The 21,338-nt window shown below is 39.0% G+C and overlaps 1 protein-coding gene across 2 annotated transcripts in view; it reads right to left on the bottom strand.

Annotated features, from left to right (window-relative positions):
• The window catches only part of LOC131698692 (protein jagged-2-like), a 38,394-nt gene extending 18,221 nt beyond the window's left edge, over positions 1-20,173 (bottom strand). For both annotated transcript variants that reach the window (XM_058991965.1, XM_058991963.1), the window contains exons 1-5: positions 19,785-20,173; positions 18,932-19,252; positions 7,914-7,968; positions 2,949-3,203; positions 2,587-2,647 (exon numbers count right to left, since the gene is read on the bottom strand). In XM_058991965.1, coding sequence (XP_058847948.1) covers positions 2,587-2,647; positions 2,949-3,203; positions 7,914-7,968; positions 18,932-19,252; positions 19,785-19,853 — 761 coding nt within the window. In that variant the 5' untranslated portion in view covers positions 19,854-20,173. The remainder of the gene's footprint in view (positions 1-2,586; positions 2,648-2,948; positions 3,204-7,913; positions 7,969-18,931; positions 19,253-19,784) is intronic.
• Positions 20,174-21,338: the final 1,165 nt, after the last annotated feature.

The raw sequence follows: 21,338 nt of genomic DNA on the forward strand, positions 1-21,338 counted from the left end.
GGAAAAGTCGAGAACCCGTTCAGTGCACAGTAGTTAGATATCAGATTATCCCAGTGCTGTACTTTGATACACTTTAAAAAAAGTTTTATTCAGAATGTGAAGACCAAATACACTTTTGTATTTAGTTCTTTATTGTGCAGTATATGAAGCCTGGGAATTGAGACTCTAGCCATGGGTTACATGCTGAAATACCATACAAATAAATAAAAATAAGTAAGTAAGTAAGTAAGTAAGTAAGTAAGTAAATAAATAAATAAATAAATAAATAAATAAATAAATAAATACAGAGACAAGGATGCTGTCAATAGCCTAGTGCAATTCATGACTGCTTGCAAATCTTACAGACCTTCCTATCACAATTAAAGAGAATCCTCCACCTGACACGCGTCCAAAATGACAGCCAAAAGACAGTGAATCAGAGGCACCGACGTCTGTGACAGGGGCTAAATTCATCACTAGGAGGGGTGGGGGAACTCAGCTCAATGGAAAAACAGGCAACAGTTTGTGTGGAAGTGAACAGGATGGTGTCAAACAGCACAGAACAATAGGTCTCCAATCAAGGTCCGTCAACTTAATTCAGCAGTGGGAAGGGGGGGGGGGGGGGGGGGGGGGGGGGGGGGGGGAGAAAAAAAAAAAAAAGTTAAATTACACCGGTTTCATTTGGCAGACAATGAATTCGACGATGTGACACTTATATCCTCCAACATTATGGGATTTATATTAAATCAGAAAAAACTCTGCATCCCTAATTTTCAATTTATGCTTTATCATCCAGCAGAAGGATTTGAGACCTGTTGTATGAAAATCACCCTGCAACTGTTTAAATATCTGCGCACAAGGATATCCTCTGGTTTGAAATTCAAACTGACAAATATCGTGGAATACAGGAAGCAACATCCAGTTTGCCACTCAAGGGAACATTAAAAAGTTTACATGAATGCTAGAATTTACTTCCTCATTCCTCCTCAATACCAAATATAGGAATAGTTTGTATTCAGCTTCTTAAACTGAAAGTCCTTCACCCACAAACAGTGTTACAGTTGAGAGGCAACTGCTAAGTCAGTGGAGCAAAGGCAGTTACTACTGTAAAAAATAAATAAATAAATACAAAATAAAATCACAGCATTTTTGTAATACTAATGTTTTCATACTTGCGACAAAACCACATCCTAATTTGTGCTATACTGTAAAGGGTAATGTCTGTATCAACAAGTCACCAGGTTCACAAGCTCTTACTCTCAAAACAGCGTTTACCCACTCTAGCAGCAAAGACAGCTATGCGGATGAGAGGAAGCAAGTGACAGGGTACAAATAAAAATAATGTTACAGCTTGGCAGATCACCTGTCAAAGCATGTACCAGTCAACGTTGTCCTTGTCACTGAATCTCTGGCTCATTAAATCCAACGACAGTGCATTTCCAACCATTGTGAGAAAGGAGCTCTCAAAAGAATGCAATGGAAAAATCTCCATCTATTTCCTCCAATAGCCCATCTCTCACCTTAATCTCATTCCTACATGAAAGCATTCCGGGAGCTATTTTTTGCCCAGAACTCAGTCAGTAAATAGCATGTATGTAGTTGTCTACAGTACAGTTCAAGTGTAACTGTAACACATTCATTTTTGCACAAGTTACCGGAACCTAAATACTACAGCCAAGCTTTCCCTAGCTTTGTTTATTACTTACTTTATATATTTATTATATAATTACACACACACTTAGAGCATGCAGGGACTCATGTAATTGTTCTTCAAAACTTAACAGCCTGTACATCAATAGCTGCAGAATATTGAGTGAATCATTGCTTTCATAAAATACCCCATGCAGATGTCTTGGTGAATAAGAATTACTGTGGAGTTTGAAATTGTATTGCTTTGTTTACAAAATACAGAGCAGCTTTTAACATAGGGTTTAATTGACGCTCGATTACTAGACTCCTAGCCCAGACTCCTGGCACCAACAGGCATGCAGTCTCACACCCATCAGCTTTCCTCCCATTCTGCTACTTAAGGAAGCCGTCTTGTTTGTACCGGGTAAGCGAAAAGTGGCCAAAGAACACGAGTTGCATTTAAACAATGGCATTGCTTAATGAGTTTATACTTACTCAAAAGCTCCAAGAAATCTCCCCCTCCTCCCAAAAAACACTTTTAAAATGAATATATTAAAGTCATACTCCGGTGCAACACAGTCTCCTGCAGGTTGCCTTTAAAATTAGATTCTAAAACTAGTGGCAAAAAGTCACTCAAAGTCACACAGAATTTAACTAGGATACTAATGTATTCATTATTCAAAGCATGGTCTGTGTTCTGTTGTACTAGAAGTGATTTACACATGTCCCTAATGACCCCACGATGACCACCACTATGGTTTCAAGATCCCATACCAAGCAACTAATAACTTGTAAAATTGCTTTCTTATGCTTGGCTTAACCTAGTCTGCAAGAACAATTGCATCGGTTAATATCCAATCCAAGTGCATTTCCAGCACGGAGGCAGCTAGCCGGAACCCCCCCCCCCTTAAACCGACAGGTTTTAATAGCTTTACAAACAAAGCAACAGCAAGCAGGGGGAGGACTTGACACACTTACTTGCATTCGCCAGGTTGAGCACAGGATCCATGCAGCAGGTTGCAGCCTTGTTTGCAAATAGCTGTGAAATGAAATAGAAGCTGCCGATTACAATTTGTACATCAGTTAACCAACTCCACAAAAAGACACAACAGCCAATAGATATGCAAAAATAAATTAATAAAAAATAAAAAAAACACAAACAAGTCTGTACTATATAATTAATACATCGATTTATTAAAAAAGGGTGAATTTAGGCACTCCAAAAAGTATAAGGGTATCTGGGTCATAAATGCTAGTTATCTTCAGACAGAAGTTTGAGCTGGGAATCTCAGTAGCTGAAATGTCTCTGTATCTTATTGCATGGACTGTATGGCAGTTACCTTGCACACAGTCTTCCCCCATCCAGCCTTCCATACAGGCCTTGTTCCCATTCTGATCACAAACAAAGTGACCAAAATAGTCATCTCTGGGTCTGCAGTGCTTGTTACACATAGAGCCATAGTCATTCTCGCCGCATTTCACACGGATTTTGTACTGGAAGCTTGCGGCGGCTCCATTGTGCTGAAATGTCTGGCTGTCTTCTCCAGGGTTGATCATCCCGGTGTGGACGTGACGTTCGATCAGCAACTCGGGATCTAAAGGCACAAAGCAGAAACAAACATGATATCGCAGTCCCATTTATCTACTCCCTCCATCCCCAGTCAAACTAGACATTATGCAAACGGACACAGTCTCCTACTTAAGATCTGGAAAAAAAAAAACAGGCCCATTACAAAAATAAAGGGAGTAGCTCAGAACTGCACGCATTTGATAACCAAACTATAAGTTTCCTTACAGAAGTCCAGCAGGAAGTCCAGCTTAAAAAATTTGGGGGGCCAAAGAGGAAATAAGAAATTGGAACAAACCAAAATCGGAAGAGCCTTTTCTATTCAAGGCAGCACATCCCACCACCCCCACAAACCAAGACAGAAACAGAAGCAGCCTGAAATGCTTCAGCCCCGGCTTCAAGGATGGATGAACTGTACAGTCATCCATTCTATAAAACATGGCAAAACAAGGATAACTAAAGACCACCCTGGTGGTACGTTGTAGGAGCCGATCACCATTCAAGACTTAAACAAATCGCTCTTATTTAAAAAGGGCTGCACTTATACTTGCTATGCTGTCTTTGGTTAACCTCCTATTCCCCTTAGAAGCTGCAACAAAAGAGGGAGGCTCTCCCAAAGAAGCTGCGCTTGTTTATAGTTACACGAGAGAAAGGTCGGTCACAAGCTAGCTTTGTGGGCTGCTTAGTCTGGCTGTCAAAGACTTCTTTATGGGTTTCTCCCCACTCTCGTAAGTCAGGGTTAGGGTTATTGCTCTTGGAGAATGAGAACACAAAGGATACACCCCCTTTAAATATGATATACAGATTACCTTATAAAAACCACAGCTGAGTGATTTATCACCATGTGAATACACATTTCAGCACAGTCAAATCAATAACTCATGTTGTCCTAATAATTCAAAAGCATAATATCCTAAAAGCATACAAGTGAGACGTGATTTAACAAAGAAGGGGTATGCAGACAGATTAAACAGAATACAATAATAAAATGAGAAATCCCGCTGTTTACCATTTTGGATGCATCGTAAAGTACTGTTAAAAGAAAGAGACATTGTGTGGCATCTTTTAGTTTTTCAGGGCTTGCCTTACAACGTCAGACAAATTAAGGAACAGAAGGGTAACAGAAATAGCTCTGGCATCCCTGATAAAGAACAATACTCCAAGTCACACTTAAATTCTTTATTGTATCTAAACACAGAGGGGCCAGCGCTCCCCCAAAGTCCTTCCTGCAGAGTAAACATAAAATAACAGGCTTCTTCCTGCTCTGTGAGCGTGTTCCCACCAGCACGGTCCATGTACTGTAGTGTAAACTAGCCATAAACACAATCCCCTACAGATCCAATACATACAGAACACTACATTCACCAACGCGAAGACAGAAATTCAGTAACAAAAACACACGTGATATTGTAGCTAAACTAGATAGTACATGGCTTCTATGCTGCTCTAAAAAGTGAATGCCGTTGCGCACCGTGTCAAATTAACAACTGCATTCGTGCTTTAAAATGTATGTCTGAAGGTGTGCTGCAGCCAAGGGAGACCATGGCTTTGTGTAATTATTCAGTAGTTTAATAACATGTCCTACAGGGCAAACATTGTGGCCAGGTTTCACTCCAGCTCAAGGTTGTGCAAGGCCTGGTGAGCACCAGTGACCTCACAAGGAGGTTCACTGACTCAATCTGTATCAGCACATCTACATGCTCTATGCCGTAGTGCAGCAAACTCGCATCCCAGTGCCCCTCTCATACTGTACTAAAAGTCACATACTGTAATAAAAGTATTTGCACTTCATGAGATTAGTAATTCCACACCACCCTGAACTGAAGTAGAGAAGTCTTTTCTTAGACAGACCTGTAGAATACAAGCCATTTTAGCACTGCACCTGCCTTGCTGGAGTTTCTGAAAAATCTACAAAGCCTTGTCCTCCAATACAACTACTCTTAATACCACACTAGCCCAAGTCTAATGCAACTGATCAGGTTAAAATAGGCAGAGGCTAGCAAAATCAACAGTGTTCCGGAATATGGATTTCACATTTGTTCGGATTAAGGTCTCCATGTTATCCTTTTCTGTTGTAATCCGTTTTATACCCATCATCCCAATGGCCTGCGAGAGCAGTAAAACTGGACCTAGCGATCCAGTGGGTTGGGCAGCAGTGTCTGTGGGGTCCTTATGTCATTTCCACCAGTCTGTACTTTAATTCCATTGACTCTCCAGTGGAGTCAGCCTAGGGTCGCTGACTCCACTACCTCCCAACAGCTTACAAACTGCCATCATATCACTGGACTCCATGCTTATCCAACAAATCACTTAAACACATGGTCCCAAACTTCATGCAAATCTAGAAATGATCTACACTGTCCTCAGAATGTCAGAAAATACTACCAGCCTTTGGTTATACTGTTCAGGAATATGGAAATCACTGGTGGTTACAGATGTGAGCTTTTGTAAATCTTATATGACTGATATTTCCTAACCTTAAGCAATGCATCTGGAACAATTGTGTGCATGTGTGGGGAGGGATGACAGGGGAGGGCATCTCAGATTATTTTAATTTAACACAGTGCAACAGATTAAAGAACTTCAAAGTTATCTCAATCCAACACTGAAGTAATACGTAAAGGAAGCAAAAATATCACCCTTAACAAAATACTTTTGCTTACAAGAAACAATCCACAAAGGAGTACTGCTTAAAATAAACAGAACACGGTGTGTGATCTGCTGTTTGATCAACTGCGGTTTACATTGAAATTCATTAAAAAACACCAAAAACACACACACACATCATTTGAAAAAACTAAAAAACCCACTTCCACTACAATATGGTTCTTTTGGGAAAGAATATTACTGTAGTATACAGTCTTGTATACAAAAAGATCAAGGAGTGCAGTGGCTTAGAGAAACAGCTAGTAGCACATTACTCACATTAGGATTTGTTTTTGTTTCTGGTGAATCCTCAAACTAGATAACTCAGGCACAAAGAGAATAGTAAATATTAACTTGAGTGCATGCTGTAGGTACGAACAGACTCCTCTTAACCAGAATCTGCATCACAGCTACTAATGGAGTAACATGGCACAAGCTGGGCTAAACTTGAGCCCTAAAATCACAACTTTTACTACAGAGTTTAAAGAGATCACTAGAAACAGGACAACAGAGAGGCATTGATCAGAATTGCTGTGACCTTTCAGAAGAACTACTCGATTACTGACCAGTTGCCGCTTAGAAAACACCTTGGTAATTTCATTTGAAGACACCTGCTTCGAGGCTATTTTAGGCATGCATGCTAAACCTCTACTCTAATCCTCAATCCCTTCATTTCTCCCACAGCACAATCTATAGTTATGCTGCATGTTTTTAAGGGCTCTTGCTTCCTGCATTAGTTTTTTTTACGTGGCCTAAGAAGCCAATTCTAGTTCATTCTTTCTTAAGTTCTTACCATACAAGCATGTATGAGATTTTGTGACTGGCATCTCCACATTAGCAGAAGTGCTGCAACATGATATTCCAAATAGCTTTAGATGTATTTTCGGTTAGTTTTTTTCTCAATTTTTTATTTTATATATATATATATATATATATATATATATATATATATATATATATAAAAAATACACTCAAAATCCAATATTGTACATTTGAACCAGAATAGTCATTTTCAAGATCTTTAAAAGAGGGTTGGATTTGGAGACGAGAGGATACAGATAGTGATATTTAATATACTGTAGACATAGGCACACTGTCAATATCCTCTTTTTTTGGCATAGTAACTGGTGATCTTATCAGAAAAAAAGGAGGCATCATAACAGCATTGACCCAACATCTAAAAGATTTGGCCTGGCTATCTGCAACCCGGGGTAGGAAAGGGGATAAGACAATGACAATTGTGCCTCAATGTAGACCTCCCTCTTTGGGAACGCAGCCCCGTGCTGTGAGAATAAGAGATCCTGACACTAATCCCACCACCAAGACAAGATCAGGTTACAGCCTTGCTGCATGCATGGGGATATCAACACATGCTCACTAAACACCAAATGATACGCTGATGCCCAAAAGTGATCAGATGCTCTGGCAGTGAACTGAATAGGCCTGAAGTGGCCCATTCCCAGAGAAGGCTTGGCACGGACTCAAATGTTTGTAATTGACATAATTTGGTAAATATGCTCAGAAATGACCACACCTATCACTGCATGCCTAAATCACACCCGAATCTGTTATTCATCGAGTCACTAATGAGATTTCAAGGGTGGCACACCTCTTAACGAAAGGATCTTAAATGCACTTAACTCACCACACACACACTTCGCCGATACACTGCGTAATCTGTTTGTTTTTAAATCTGTAGTTATGACTTTTGGCAGCGGGTGCTCTCTTTTTTAGTCCCTTAAACATCTTTAGGCAGGTCTGTGTTGAAACACTGTACGACTAAATATTTCACTGCTCTATCTGTGGGCTGAATGGAATTTATATACTCAAAGTCTGGACTCCTCTCTGTCTCCACTTGTTTTCAAAAGCTCAGCCAATAAACCAGGTCCAATATGATCACGCCAGCATGTCTTTCTTGTACTTATCACCTCTTCAAAAATCACTTCTCTGTTCAGGCAGAGGCTCCTTCAACTTCCAGGATATTTAAGCCTTTTAATGATGCATATTTTCCCCAATAAAAGTTTAGTAAAAATGGACACGGATGCAGCAGTCACTCTACTAAATTAATGAACAGGTCAAAATGGTTACTTACTGCTGCTTGAAGTGTTGTCCCAATCCCAAGCTTCAACAATCAATGTGTACGCCCGCTGCAACAAAAAAAAAAAAAAAAAAAAAAGAAGTGAATTAACTTAAGTTTGTTTCACTAGAGAAGTATTCAAAAATCAGACATTTTGTTCATCCTGAATCTAGCAGGTCTTCATTTAGACAATGACCTCAATATATTTTAAAGTGTGAGAAACCACACCTACAGTACCCCTGACCTAGCATTCAACGTATACTGCTCATCATCTTTGTCACTCTACCCCTAATGGTAGGTACCCCCCCCCCCCCTCGCCCCTATAGTAGGAGCGATTGACATGGCATTTCAACAAAGGTCTTTAACATTCTCGCCAGTGACAAAGTCAAAGTATCAAAGTGAGAAATGCCCAATAAAACCAATGACAAAAAGTCTGTTGGAGCTCTGATTACATTTACTGACCCCACTCTTTCCTTGTCTGTCTGAAACATGACAAAGAAAATCAGACACTACAAGCTTGATCATCCTATTTAGTCATGAATTCTGGTTCTAGGAAAGGGACAATATATTAGCAATTTGATGCTAATGTTGATACAACTTTAGTCTTACTTATTGAGATGCATAACAAAATGAACAAACTAGCTGCTGCTGTTTTCTAGGATGCTGAACCAGATGCTTAGAGACAATCAAATCTCATCATTAGAACCAACAATTTACTGTCTGACTCCACAGATACAGTACACTAGAAAAACAAATCTACTGTAGTTTTTTCACATTTCAATAAAGCACAGAATAATTTGGAAGCAAAAATAAATTACAAAAGCAATTCATTAAGATATCACATTGAAGACATGGGCTGTGCATACAAAGTGTGTAACTGTACTTGTATCAGGTAGATGTGGGACTTCTAACTAGGCTTTTAAACACACTCCTAAAAACAGTAAAAATAAATAAATGGGTAATATATTGCCCCTACCACCCACCCAAAGGAGTCAGCTTTGTCAAACCCCCCACCCACCCTGACTGATGTGACCGTGGAGACTGGATAACAATGATGTTCCCATGCCTTAAGTCTCTACAGACACATCAATCAGGCATTGATTAGTTGGATTAATTTAAGTGACAGCTGCCCAAACACCCACAGACCACACAGAAATTTGGAAGGAAAAAAAAAAAAAGTTCCACTGGAAATTCTGTAAATGCAAGATCTGCGAAGGGCGTTCCAAATATCTGCAACAAAACACTAAATAAATGAATGCCACAATCATAGCCTAGCAACACGTAAGCTGTGTTTATAAATGATGGCCGATGACTTCAAGAGGGTGGGAAGGGTAATAGAATATCTTAAAGCCACCAAAAAACACCCAAGCAAAGCAGTTGAACTGTACCATGGGAAAACAGCCTGCAACAAGTGCAATTTTCTGCAGTGTGAACTTAATAAGGATTACAAAGTTGAGTGCACCCATTAGCTGGAGCTTGGTAAGGCTGTTAACCAGCGCTGCAAACTTTGAAGACTGCCCCCGGGGAAACTTACCAGGCTGCGAGTTGAAAATGCAGACTCACAGATATCATTAGACTGTACCCTCACCTATAACTGTTCCTTTTCTAATCTAGGACACAGCAACACTGACCAAGCCATGGCAATACAGACAGTCCCCCCTCCCCCTTCAGAAATGGTAGCGTTTGTAATTGTTGAATATTAGAATTTGCTTAGTTTTAAAACACTTCCATTGCTTGTAATGATGCCAGGGGTAACAATCTCAGCATAGGAAGGAAAGGTGATGCATCTCCCTGTTGTGACTTATTACAGCATGATCCATAGAGCAAACACCAGTCCCTGTCCTCTTCCTTTCCCCAAGGTTAAACCATCATTACTCTGCCTTCAATTTTTCTGCGCTACGTTTTTGGCAGCATGCAGCCTCCTGTGCAGGCTAGCTCCCACCAGTATCAAATAACAGGACTTATCCCCTGCAAGCCACAGAAGGAGGCTTTAATGTTGCAGTCTTGCAGATGTTCCACACAGCCTTTTCTTTACTCCCCCTCCCTGCTGATGAACTCATGTCAGGTCCCCAATACTTCACACTGCTCTAATTCATCAGAAATCACCAGAGGTCATTGAACTTATCACAAGGAGGACAAGCTTCTCACCATCACTTCCGATAAAGCAGGGTTGCTACTATCAGTGTGAATGTAAAGCAGACAGCAACTCGAGACAGGGCTCTCTCTCAAGACAGGGTCACAGTCACTTAAAATGGTGTTGAATAATCCACACTTAGGATTTGTGCAACTCCAAATCTAAGTACTCATGGAAATTGTTACGCTTTAGGCCTATGCTAATGTCTGCCCATTCAAGGAGTTAACGGTTCATTTTATTTCTAATTAAATGTATCTGTTCAGTTAACTGTTACCATGACTGCACTATACTGTCCATTTCTTCCAACAGGACACAATGCATCTACATGCGGATCTAGAGAAGTTGCTAAAAAAATAAATAAGTGGTCTAAAAGGATGCTTTTCAGGGGTTGCTAGTCATCCATTTGTACACGATAACGATTCTGCCTATTCCGCTCTCTCCAGACAGCCATGCATGTAGGAGAGACAGTTGTACTTGCATGCCTTTCAGTTTATTTTAAACATCCTGACACAGTTTGATTACACTATGCAGAGTGGCAGTGGGATCTCTCTGGGGTTTGTATACACGAAAGGCTGGCCAGTGAGACAAAAGATGCAGCAAAAACATTAGTGCTACTGGCAATGATCAGCCATCACTAGGCAATACCTGGTTTCCCCTCATTCTTCCAAGTTGCATAGAACTTTTTTTTTTTTTTTTTTAAACTGATTCAATAAAAATAAAAATCTAAACTTTGTGTACAATATGATTCACAGCAAAGAGAGATGCTGTAAAGATTGACAAAGCAAAGGGAAATAAAACAAAAAAACCCATGCAATGGTCTTCTATTATCTGATCCTTTCCACAATGAACCGTCGTCAAATCTTGCAGCATTTTTGTATTTGTTTAAAAACATTTCAACATATCTCTGCATCTGTATATGCAAGAATGCCTGCAAGAGAATGAACAAAAGGGTGGCAAATTTCAAATGCAGATAAGGTTGACCTTCCTGTCTCTCCACATGGGAACAGCATAATTTGCACAAGCCTCATTTTAATGCCCCCCCCCCCCCCCCCCCCCAAGAAGACACAAGAACAGAGAGAATCCCAATACCAGCTCGCCAGTCAACCAGCTCAGCCATGTTTAAAAAGACAGGCAAGTCTAGACTTGGTCTCGGGACATGCAGCATATGGAAAGATGACCCTCCTGGGTAGAGGCCATATCTATTGAAAGGTAGAAGAATGGTTCTCAAAGATCAATCAAGCAACTGTGATGGCCGTTTTACACCCACTGTATTAAAGGCCTTGACTTGGGTGCTGAATGGGCAGTGTCTCTTTACACCCACCTAATCCGAAGAATCGCTTCGACAGGAGCCGCAAGACATCAAAAAGCTTTAGATTTCCTTTTTCTTCCTCAAAAAACCATCGTCAGTCATTACACCTGCTACTGTAAACCTTACCAAAACTATATGTATGAACACCAGGGTAGTAACCAACACAATTTTAAAATTGTATTTCTCTTCCCAAAACAGATACACTTCAATGTCTGAAAAACTATTTATGCAGGGTACTTTTAAGTGAGTAAGGAGTTTATTTCAAGCAAAAGCCAACTCTAAAGATGCTGCACAGTATATAATCCCTGGTTTAGAGCCATTAAGTGCTTGGAGTCTGCTAGGCAAGCTACAAACACAGTAGCTTTATGTTAAATTGACTAGGAAATCTAACAAATGTAGTGTTTCCATCTATGACAACAGTGGTAGGGGAGTGCTTACTGTAAGGGTAAGTGTATGAGTGGTGTCAGGATTAGCTGGATCTCCTTTTACCAAAGAACACCCTTGTTACTTTATTAACCTTCAGCAGGCTCAGATAGATCAGAACCTTTGTTCTTCCTAGGAACAGAATTTACACTCACACAAATCTATAAATGTTTTTTTTTGTTTGTTTTAAGAGATGATCAATTCAACAATAAGTGTGTTCCTCCCAATCATACATAACATGCAGTGTATGACAATTTTTTTTCTTTTTTTAAAATTTATGTTCAACTCCATTGCATTTCTTTCATGCCATGCAAAACAGACAATAGCATTGCAAGTCATTGTTTTGAAAGGCACCCTGACAAAGGAGTTAGGAGGGTTGACAAGCTTTCACGCTCCACAGGCCAAATGGTTCGGCCAACAAACACGGCCCAGGATCGTGCAGCTTCAGAATACCAGAGAAACCTTTCAAATGTACTCCTGTAAAACCTACAGGAGCAGCACTATGCAATGCAGGATCATATTTCTGCAACATCTATATTTAAACTGCTTGCTCTGAAGAGATATGGCTAATCTCCTCAAGGGATTTCATTTTGCAACCAAGGCGAGTAGGAATAATCATCTTGTATGGCAATACATGGGTGTGTAGAGGACAGTGCGAATGGCAAGTAATCAGCATTTTAATATTTAGGGAGAAAGCTTTTTGATGGTAGAGCCAGAACAGATCACTGACATTTGTTGACTGGCAAAAACTGCAGTAAACAAATTACCAGCGTGCTGATTGTAATAGCTTAGAAACATGACAGGTCAAAGGTTAAAAACCCTTTATACAACAGGTTAGAGGGCAAAATCAAGATGACACCGATTGAGCACGTGACCTGTCAGCATATCATTTGAAACTGCCACAACGGAATCCATTATATTACCAAAAATAAATAACACATTTAAAATGACCCAAGGACAAGTTCTAGGGTGGATATTACACACTCCAGTCAGTCAGTTAATTCATTTAACACATTTTATTTGTTCTGTTGATCATATGCATGCTTTACCCTGCTGCTGCTGCTATGACAACAATAAAATTAGCATAACACAAACTGCTCCCTAGAAGCTGATTGATTGATGTGGTCAAACAGGACGAGAAGTTTTCAGCTGGCCACTGAATGGGGAGCAGCACTTTCCCACACAGAGACTCGCACTCACCAAGGTCTTTACACAAAAGCCATCAGGGGATCCTACAGTACATTATTATAAAACTACATAAACAGTTTAGAATTATTTTGACAACAGTAATAACGAACTGCTACCCTTTCATTTCAAGAGACTAGAGCCAAAATTGCTGTCAAACTTTTACTGGTGGACAGGCTGGAGCTTGAGGTTTGCCAACGCCAAACAATGTTGATATGGTTGTATTTCTTTGTTTCTATATAAAAAATAAAAAAAAAAACTGTTCAGGACGTTTAAAAACAAAAAGTAACATTTATGATAAAATTGGCATGTCATACAGTAAACAATTAAATAGTAAAATATATTGTTTGCACGAAATAATGTCACTGGCTGAAGGGTTTCTTTATGGGGGAGATAGATAGACCTAATAAACAAATGAAATATTGCTCCTCCATGAACGTCACAAGGCTTTGGGCCTAGATATTGCCGTGTACTTTGGGTGGTTAATTCCATGCTCTGTTATAATTTCAAGAGAGGTTCAAGAGTCAAGTGGGAATTAAACAAAAGCAATGCAATAATGCACTTTAATTACTCCTCTGAACAGCTGAACACCTGCATGCATTTCATTGTATTCCTGCTTGGAAAAATAAATAAATAAAAAAACAAAACATGCATGCCTGGTTGAAATCTGAGAGATACCAAAACATGAATGAACTGCCCAGACGAGCAACATTAAAATCATTGAAAGCCAAAACAAAATGTATTAAAAAGGAACTTTAAAATATTAGTTCCATTTTACACAAAAAAAGCTAACCTGCATTTTGCCTGTTAATTCTGGTCCCCTCTTCTATGCCTTATTAAATGCATCAAGCTACACTTGTCCCAGCTGCAATCACCCCACTTCTCATAAGATGGAATAAGGGTCAATTATAAATTAGTCAATACAATTGCATTCATCTCCACGCAGCTGCAGGGCAGCAATCCAATGCGTTAAGCCTAATAGGAGCTCTGTTCCCGGAAACCAGTAAAAACCATATGTTCAAGATTTTATTTGTCTGAATATAATTTAGAGTATCAGTGCTTATTCGTTGCCACCAGGCTAGCTACCACAATACGGGAAACGGGTAATGGCGAGTGTATAAAACATTTCAAAGCCATAAAAAATATTGGCAAGATTTAGCCAGCATTAAATGCAAATATAAAAATAGAGCCAGACTTGCATCCCAAGCAAATGCACAGTGGAGCGTCATTTATAGAAGATACAAGCAAGTTAAAACAAGACGCTCTGTCAAACAGAAGTGCACTGTATCTTTATAAACGCATGAAGAATCCAACAGAAGTGTCTGTTGACAAAACAGATAATTAAAATGACAAATGTACACGCAGCCTTTTCCACACTTTGACTTGATATTCACTGACTTTGTATTTAGAATGTCACTGGATACAACACTTCTGTATATGCTTTTAAATACATTTGCATACACTGCAACAATAAATGGCAATACACTATGTAGTACACATTCAGAATTTAACCTTACCAAAACAAAGCCCCTTACTGACAAACTACAGCATAAAGGTCTCCAAGTAGAGAACACTTCCGAAAATACCTGCCCCATGATCTATGCCTCCAGAGTGTTTGACTAAAGCGGTCTTTTAAAATAAAGTGGAGCTTTCATTATTGTCCATGGGAAGAGGTTACAGAAACCCAAATAACCCTGGAGAATAAAAAAAAAAAAAAAGAACCAAAAAAATAAGTTTATTGAACTCAGAAACAATGCTTTCTTCTGTAAGAAGATGCAGATTGTATGCAAAATGGTGTTTGTTTTGTTACCAAACTGATAATCACGCAAATAAGGAAATTAGATATCAGTCCTTGGATTTGTATTACAAAATTAGAGAATTTATTAAATACATTTTACAGTTGAAAAGGGGAAGGGCGTTTCTTTGCATATTGTATACATGAAAATACAACTGTAGGACTTAATGCCACCTGCCCTAACAAACCCAAGATGAGAAAAAGCATCTTTCCTTTACAATAGTTTAAATGATATTTGTACAAAAGAAAGCTGTGTTAAGGCTACCAAAGCTATTCAAATCAATGACACTTGTCTTTCCCCCTCCCCCCTCCTCTCAATACTCATTAAATCAATACATTGGATCATTATACCCTGCACCCAGAAACGCTGCCCCAGGTGAAAACTGAATAAGTAGCCTTTTTCTGAAATGCCAGTCCAGGGGGGCATATAATTAGTTACTAAAGGGCAATTAAGTGGTCTCCTAGCAACCCCCTGCAAGTCTCCAATCAAGTATGACTGAAGCTGTCATTTAGCCTTGAAGTACTGTGCCTGCTCCATCTAAATGGAAGGTTCGAACTGCCATTACCGCCATAAACAGGGCAATTTCACCACAGATAAAGTGCTCACTGATGACACTCAGCTTAGCCTTGTTTCCATTTTCAAACAATACAGAAAGGTTCATAAGCTTGGTTACTGAAGCTGTGCTGAATTCTCCCAATTTGCATTAAACTAGCTACAGTACATTTAGTTTAAGAGGTGCAATCACATTAGCTTCCAGAGAGATGTGCATTTTAAAATGTGCTCTTGGTGCATTACCTCGAGCGTCCCCAACATATCATATTTATTGTTCAACACCACTACAAAATGCATGATTGCAGACGATTGTTAACTCGTTTAAAACAAAAAGATTCTAGTTAGCATGAGCTTATTTGTCATAACTCACCTGGCAGAGTGACTTAGAAGATTAAACGGGTTCAGCTATGCATTGAATGCAGTTGGTTCAGTGAATTATAGTAGTAGTAGGCATAACTTGTGGATAAAACTTAACGCAATCCCAAAAGGCTGGAACTATAGGTTCTCTCCAGGTATATTATTGGGTTATAGGGGGGGGGGGGGGGGGGTATTTGGACAGCCTGAACCTTGTTTTAGAAAACAATGAATGCAGAAACACACATGCTCCCAACCAACATACATTACAAGTGTCAGTGCCACAAAAAATGTCCATGCAACCTTTCATACAGATCATGCATAGAAAGACAGAGGTCACCTTAAGAACTTGTGCAAAGGAATGTCCATACCAAGTTCTTAAATAAAAAAAATAATAAAAAAAAAAAAAGTAGTGACATCTGTGCAAATACGTTTCCCCCACTAAAAACCCTGCAGGGGATGAGATTAGTGCCAAGGTTATGCTATCTCTTAACCAGATCTAAAACTAAAAGATATACAAAGTGGCAATTGATTTATTGCATTCATGCAGCGTATACTGCAAATGGTTATAATGTTTATTACAATATGTTAGTTAATTAACAAAGGCATTCAAATTAAAAAATAAATATAACAATTAAATGGCTTCCAAAGCATTTGCCTGTTATGGTAAAAACAGAATCCCATGTCTGAGACAGACAGGCAGGCAGGGTCCACTGGTAAGCAAGCCATGTGTTATATACCGCAGACCTAAGGGCACAGTCTGGGGGTTAACAGGTGGCAGGCCCCTAGTCTCTGTATGGTGCAACATCTCTTTACAATAAACTCTAGATTCAATTACAAGGAACACGCTTCACAAGTTTATTGTAGTAAAAGGCAACTTTCCAGCAGCTATTTCATTAACTCTGGAACAAAGCCCTGAACTGCAGAGCATACCGTTGTGAATATTTAATACAGCCTTAATACAGCCTTTCATGAAAAAAAAAAAAAAGACGCTGGCTGATCACTGTTTCATAATTCATCTAATTTCATGTTACGCAAAAGAAAACTGATCATTTTCTGCAAATAAATGTAAAATAAAACACTGCAACTCCCCATCTGTTTGCAGTCATCTCAGCCCACTTTATTATTGATTTATTGAAGGCAAATCAAAATAAAAGAAAATAAAATAAATAAAAAAAAAGGTAAAATCGGAATAGAAACTGAATTTGTCTACCAGAATTTTTTTTTTCTTTGTACAAATTAAATGACAGATTCTGCTTTGGTTATATATTAACTTAATGCTCAGCTTTTGCAAAGGCAAGAACCAAAGATGGTGCTTTGTTACCAATAACCGAATTGTTTAACAAACTGTCAACAGACTCTCAAATAACCAATTCCAAACGAGCGCCAGTGAACACTATGGGGGCCATATCCCTTTACTTTGCTTACTCAGGCTGTAACCCAGATCTGTAAACAAATACTTCTATATACTGAACAGGCAAATGCACCCCATGAACAATAAAGCACCTTAATGGTCTGAGATCACCAATATTCTCTTGTCCGAGGATTACAATATTACAATATCCCAAGTCGGATCTTAAAAATCAAACGCGAACACCCAACAAAAACGTGTCATACCTGTATCTCCTAGATAAGACAAGCCTTAGGTTTTTTGCCCGTTTCTAGAACATTCAGTCAATGTTTGGTTCATTTCGGTAGATTAGTGTGTTGATGGATGTTGGTAAATCAGTCTGAGCAATCTAAAGTGAGCTCTTAAGAATTTGCTTAGAAAATAGTTCAGTTTTGAGCCTCTTTTTTTTTTCACCCCCCCAAAAGGACACCTGCATGCATGTTAACACACAGGTTTTTTTGTGACAACAGGGATGCCTAAAAGATGATGAACTGAGACATTAACCCACCAACCCCTAACTAGAAAGCATTGGCCTTCAGATTGTTTTTTTAACCAAGTTGTTTAGTTTGTTAAAGGAAGAAAGGCGCTTTACTTTCCGGGAACAAGTCTAGTCTAGTTAAATGTAGCCTTCAGTAAATCATCTCGCCGTTTCTGCTTTTCTTCCTGTCAGGAGAACATTTTTTCCATTAGCCAAGGCTATACAGTTTCCTCTCAAACAGAAACATAGGATACAAAAACCCTGCCACTGGAAGGGTATTGATCGTTCTAGTTTTGCAAGGTAAAACTCCTCTTCCACCCCCCCCCCCCCCCCAATAAATAATAATGTTTTTTATAATGACATATTTAGTAATGGCTGCATATGTTATAACATTATCGTTGATTTATTGTAAAATTATTTGAGTTTCCTTCGTTATAAACAAACAACTGGGGTATTAACAACATTACACTTCTTTACCAAATTAAAGGCACGGAATATTTGGGGATATATATATATATATATATATATATATATATATATATATATAAATTACACGCACAATAAACGACTGACAACTGTCCTCACCAACTACAAATCCGGTGACCTCATGACTTACAACCAGCGCAAAGCTGCTGCGCTCCAATCACGACCAGCACGCGCACCCCCCTCCCACCCAGATGGGCAGTCGCGCGCTCTTCACGCGCCGTTCTACCACTTTGCAGCGCATCACAATAGCACGCACGTTTGAAGTTTGCTTAACCTGTATTCGCCGATCATAATTTGACTAACCTAACTCAGAAGTGCACCCGTCTATTTGACATTCATATTATTTTATAACCAGTATACAGTGCATTCGACACGAACATCTAGCAAGCAAGACTGAGTATGCCACTGATCCCGAATGGATCACAAAATGCAGGTAACCTTTAAAAACTCTGATCCCTGTTAGCACGACTCTTTAGCTGCCTAATGTTACTTTAAGTTAATACACGATTAGTGTAATCGTGGACTCAAACCACCTAAAGTGTATTCTAGTGCAGTATTAAGATGGGAGTGTTTTCAGACTGTTTAACTCAAGTGAAGAGGCAGTTAGGCTACACCAATGTAACTGGAATCTGAAATTGATCTCTGACAACACAATGCACGACGTGTAAGCAACTGCAAGTACTGTAATGTTAACACTTGCAAGTGCCCTGCGTGTCAGTAATGTCCCCCGCCAAGTGTGTTCAACCCCTTGGATATATCTACATTATATATTGCTAAATTACTAAGCTCACACACTGCTTGTGTTAAATACATTTTAGAAAAACTGTGGCTAATGCTTCATCGCCAAAAAAAAAAAAAAAAAAAAAAAAAAAAAAACAAACACACACCGCACAGCAACTTAAAAATGAAATAAAAACAAAACGTACCGGCCAAGAAAACTGGAAAGGTATCACCATCTTGCCACCCTCGTCGAGTCTGTTCTGCTGGTTCTTAGTAGTACTGGTAAAAGAAAAAGTATTTCCACCGAGAACGTTCGTAGATCCAGCTCCGAAGGTACACAAGCCCGTGGTAGCGACCTTCGCCTGGTATTCCTTCAAACATATTTTAAAGTAAGTATCACATTCATCCCGAGTGCAGCGCAGGTCTGAGTTTCTGGTGCCGTCACAGCAGTCCCCGTTGGACAATTCACCGTTTACATTCTGCACGGAAACCAACTGAAGCTCGAAATAGCCCGAGGACTGGCACACCTAAAAAAAAAACATTTAAAATATGGAAAATGATCAAAACTAAATGAATAACCTCCAGTTTATAAATCAAAAACAAATGCCATTTAAAAATCCGCTGTAAAAAAACTGACAGTCCTTTCACAAAGTGTGCATGACAGCGTAAAATAGTTTTTTTTTTACAGCATAACTAAGATTAAATACCACTATCTGTTAAAAAAAATGAATGCAAACTGCAATGCAAAACTGAAACAAATAATTAATTAATCACTGTGAATCGGTTTCGCATTGCGTTACACTGCAAAACCTCGTGAAAAATGGAAGTCTGACTTTAACGTTTAAAATTGATAGATAGCATTAAGATCACATGGTTAAAATAGGCGACGTCTACACAATTCAATAAAGAATGCAATTCCCCTAATTACATTTATTTTAATGAAGGATAAGTACGATTAGTAGACACACACAAACTTTTATTGCACTAATTTAATGAATTACAGCAAGTTTGCATTGCACGCAATTAACATGCGTTTAATAAATAAATACATGTCCTTACCTGGGTCCACAACGATAACACCAGGCACAGTATTATAAGGCAATTAGTAATCCTAAGGAAATCCCACATGCCTCCTTTTAATTAATAGATCATGAGGGAAAAAAATGAAATGACAAAGCACTGCCGTTGACCGGCGATACGATCCTCCGCTCCTTGCATGCAAGATTCACAAACGCGATCTGTTCCTAGTACTATATCTTTCCAAATGGCTGAGGCACACTGATGTTAATTGTAGAAACCACGAGTAACAGTGATGATCCGACTTGAACTAACAACACACGCACACACCCTCCGTCAAATCGCTCCACAGCAACTGATTTTTTTGCAGCGAAGTAAGAGAAGTGTAGGGGCTGCTGACTGGCAGCTGAATTGGCCATTCACGGGCTAATGTATTCCCACATAATTAGGAGAATCTATAAGCCAACCAAAAAACACGTGGGCGTTTCTGCTTGCATCGGCCTCGGGTCTTTTGTTAAAGACCTGAGTTATTTTATTAAAGGCAGTTCAATTGAAGGGCTAAATTATTCCACGAGCTCAGGGCTGCGTGCGTTTGCTTTATTTTACACGGTGTATTGCTCTCACACTGCTAATAATGTGCACACGCACGCAACCCCACATGAAGTTGTATTAGACCTCAACAGAAGGTAGCCAGTGTTTTATATCCGTTTCCAAACATAAGGAAATCTGATTTATAAAGTAAGGGTACATTTGTCGGTAAGCATTATTTGTTTGTCTACTTTTATAACATTAGGGCGTGAAAATATTGTCAATTTAACAAATTGTAAAAAATCGAATATTTTAACAAATGCACTTTTAAAAACAACAATGCAGGCAGGCATATTTTGTATTGACACCGCTACACGCCACCAACAAGTATTGGTGCATTTAGTTTGTCCAGCCTGGCTATATTGGAAAGGTGAGTAAGAGTGGTTAGCTTTTATATCATCGCTGTTCCCGTAACCATTTTCTTTTTCATTTAAATTCCGCAACAGATGTCAAACATTTGAACCAAATCGTGTACCTCAACAGAAACGTGGGTGTGTACGGGTTGGGCTCACCCCCTCCCCTTTGTAATAACTTACACGAAATGCAATGCAGGTGTGGCACAGTGATCATTTTGTGTAGCACATTACTACCGCATAAAAAACTAGACCTGGAATACAGTACCCGGTTCATTTACAATGCAAAATTATATCTGTAGATTAGCACTGATGAAACTACTAAAATTCATCTAACTCTGACACTAAACTAACTGTAGATGCAATAACCATTGGAAGTAAATGATAGGGTTTCTTATGTGTTGGTAAATTACATTCTCTATATACTCATATTTTAAGTACCGGTCATTTTAAATGGATATAGAAATGATGTCCAATATGAACATATATAAAACAAAACAAAACAAAAAAGTTAAGCTGCAAACAACATATTCACAACTAAAATAATGTACAAAATCATACAAAATAACCTTTTTTAAATCAGAGGAAAGCTGATGTGCTTAAGATATGTTTTATTTTTTTTTCTGGGATTATAAATGCAGTACTAGAGAAGGCT

Source organism: Acipenser ruthenus, chromosome 18 (assembly GCF_902713425.1).
Source record: "Acipenser ruthenus chromosome 18, fAciRut3.2 maternal haplotype, whole genome shotgun sequence".
NCBI classification, from domain to species: domain Eukaryota; kingdom Metazoa; phylum Chordata; class Actinopteri; order Acipenseriformes; family Acipenseridae; genus Acipenser; species Acipenser ruthenus.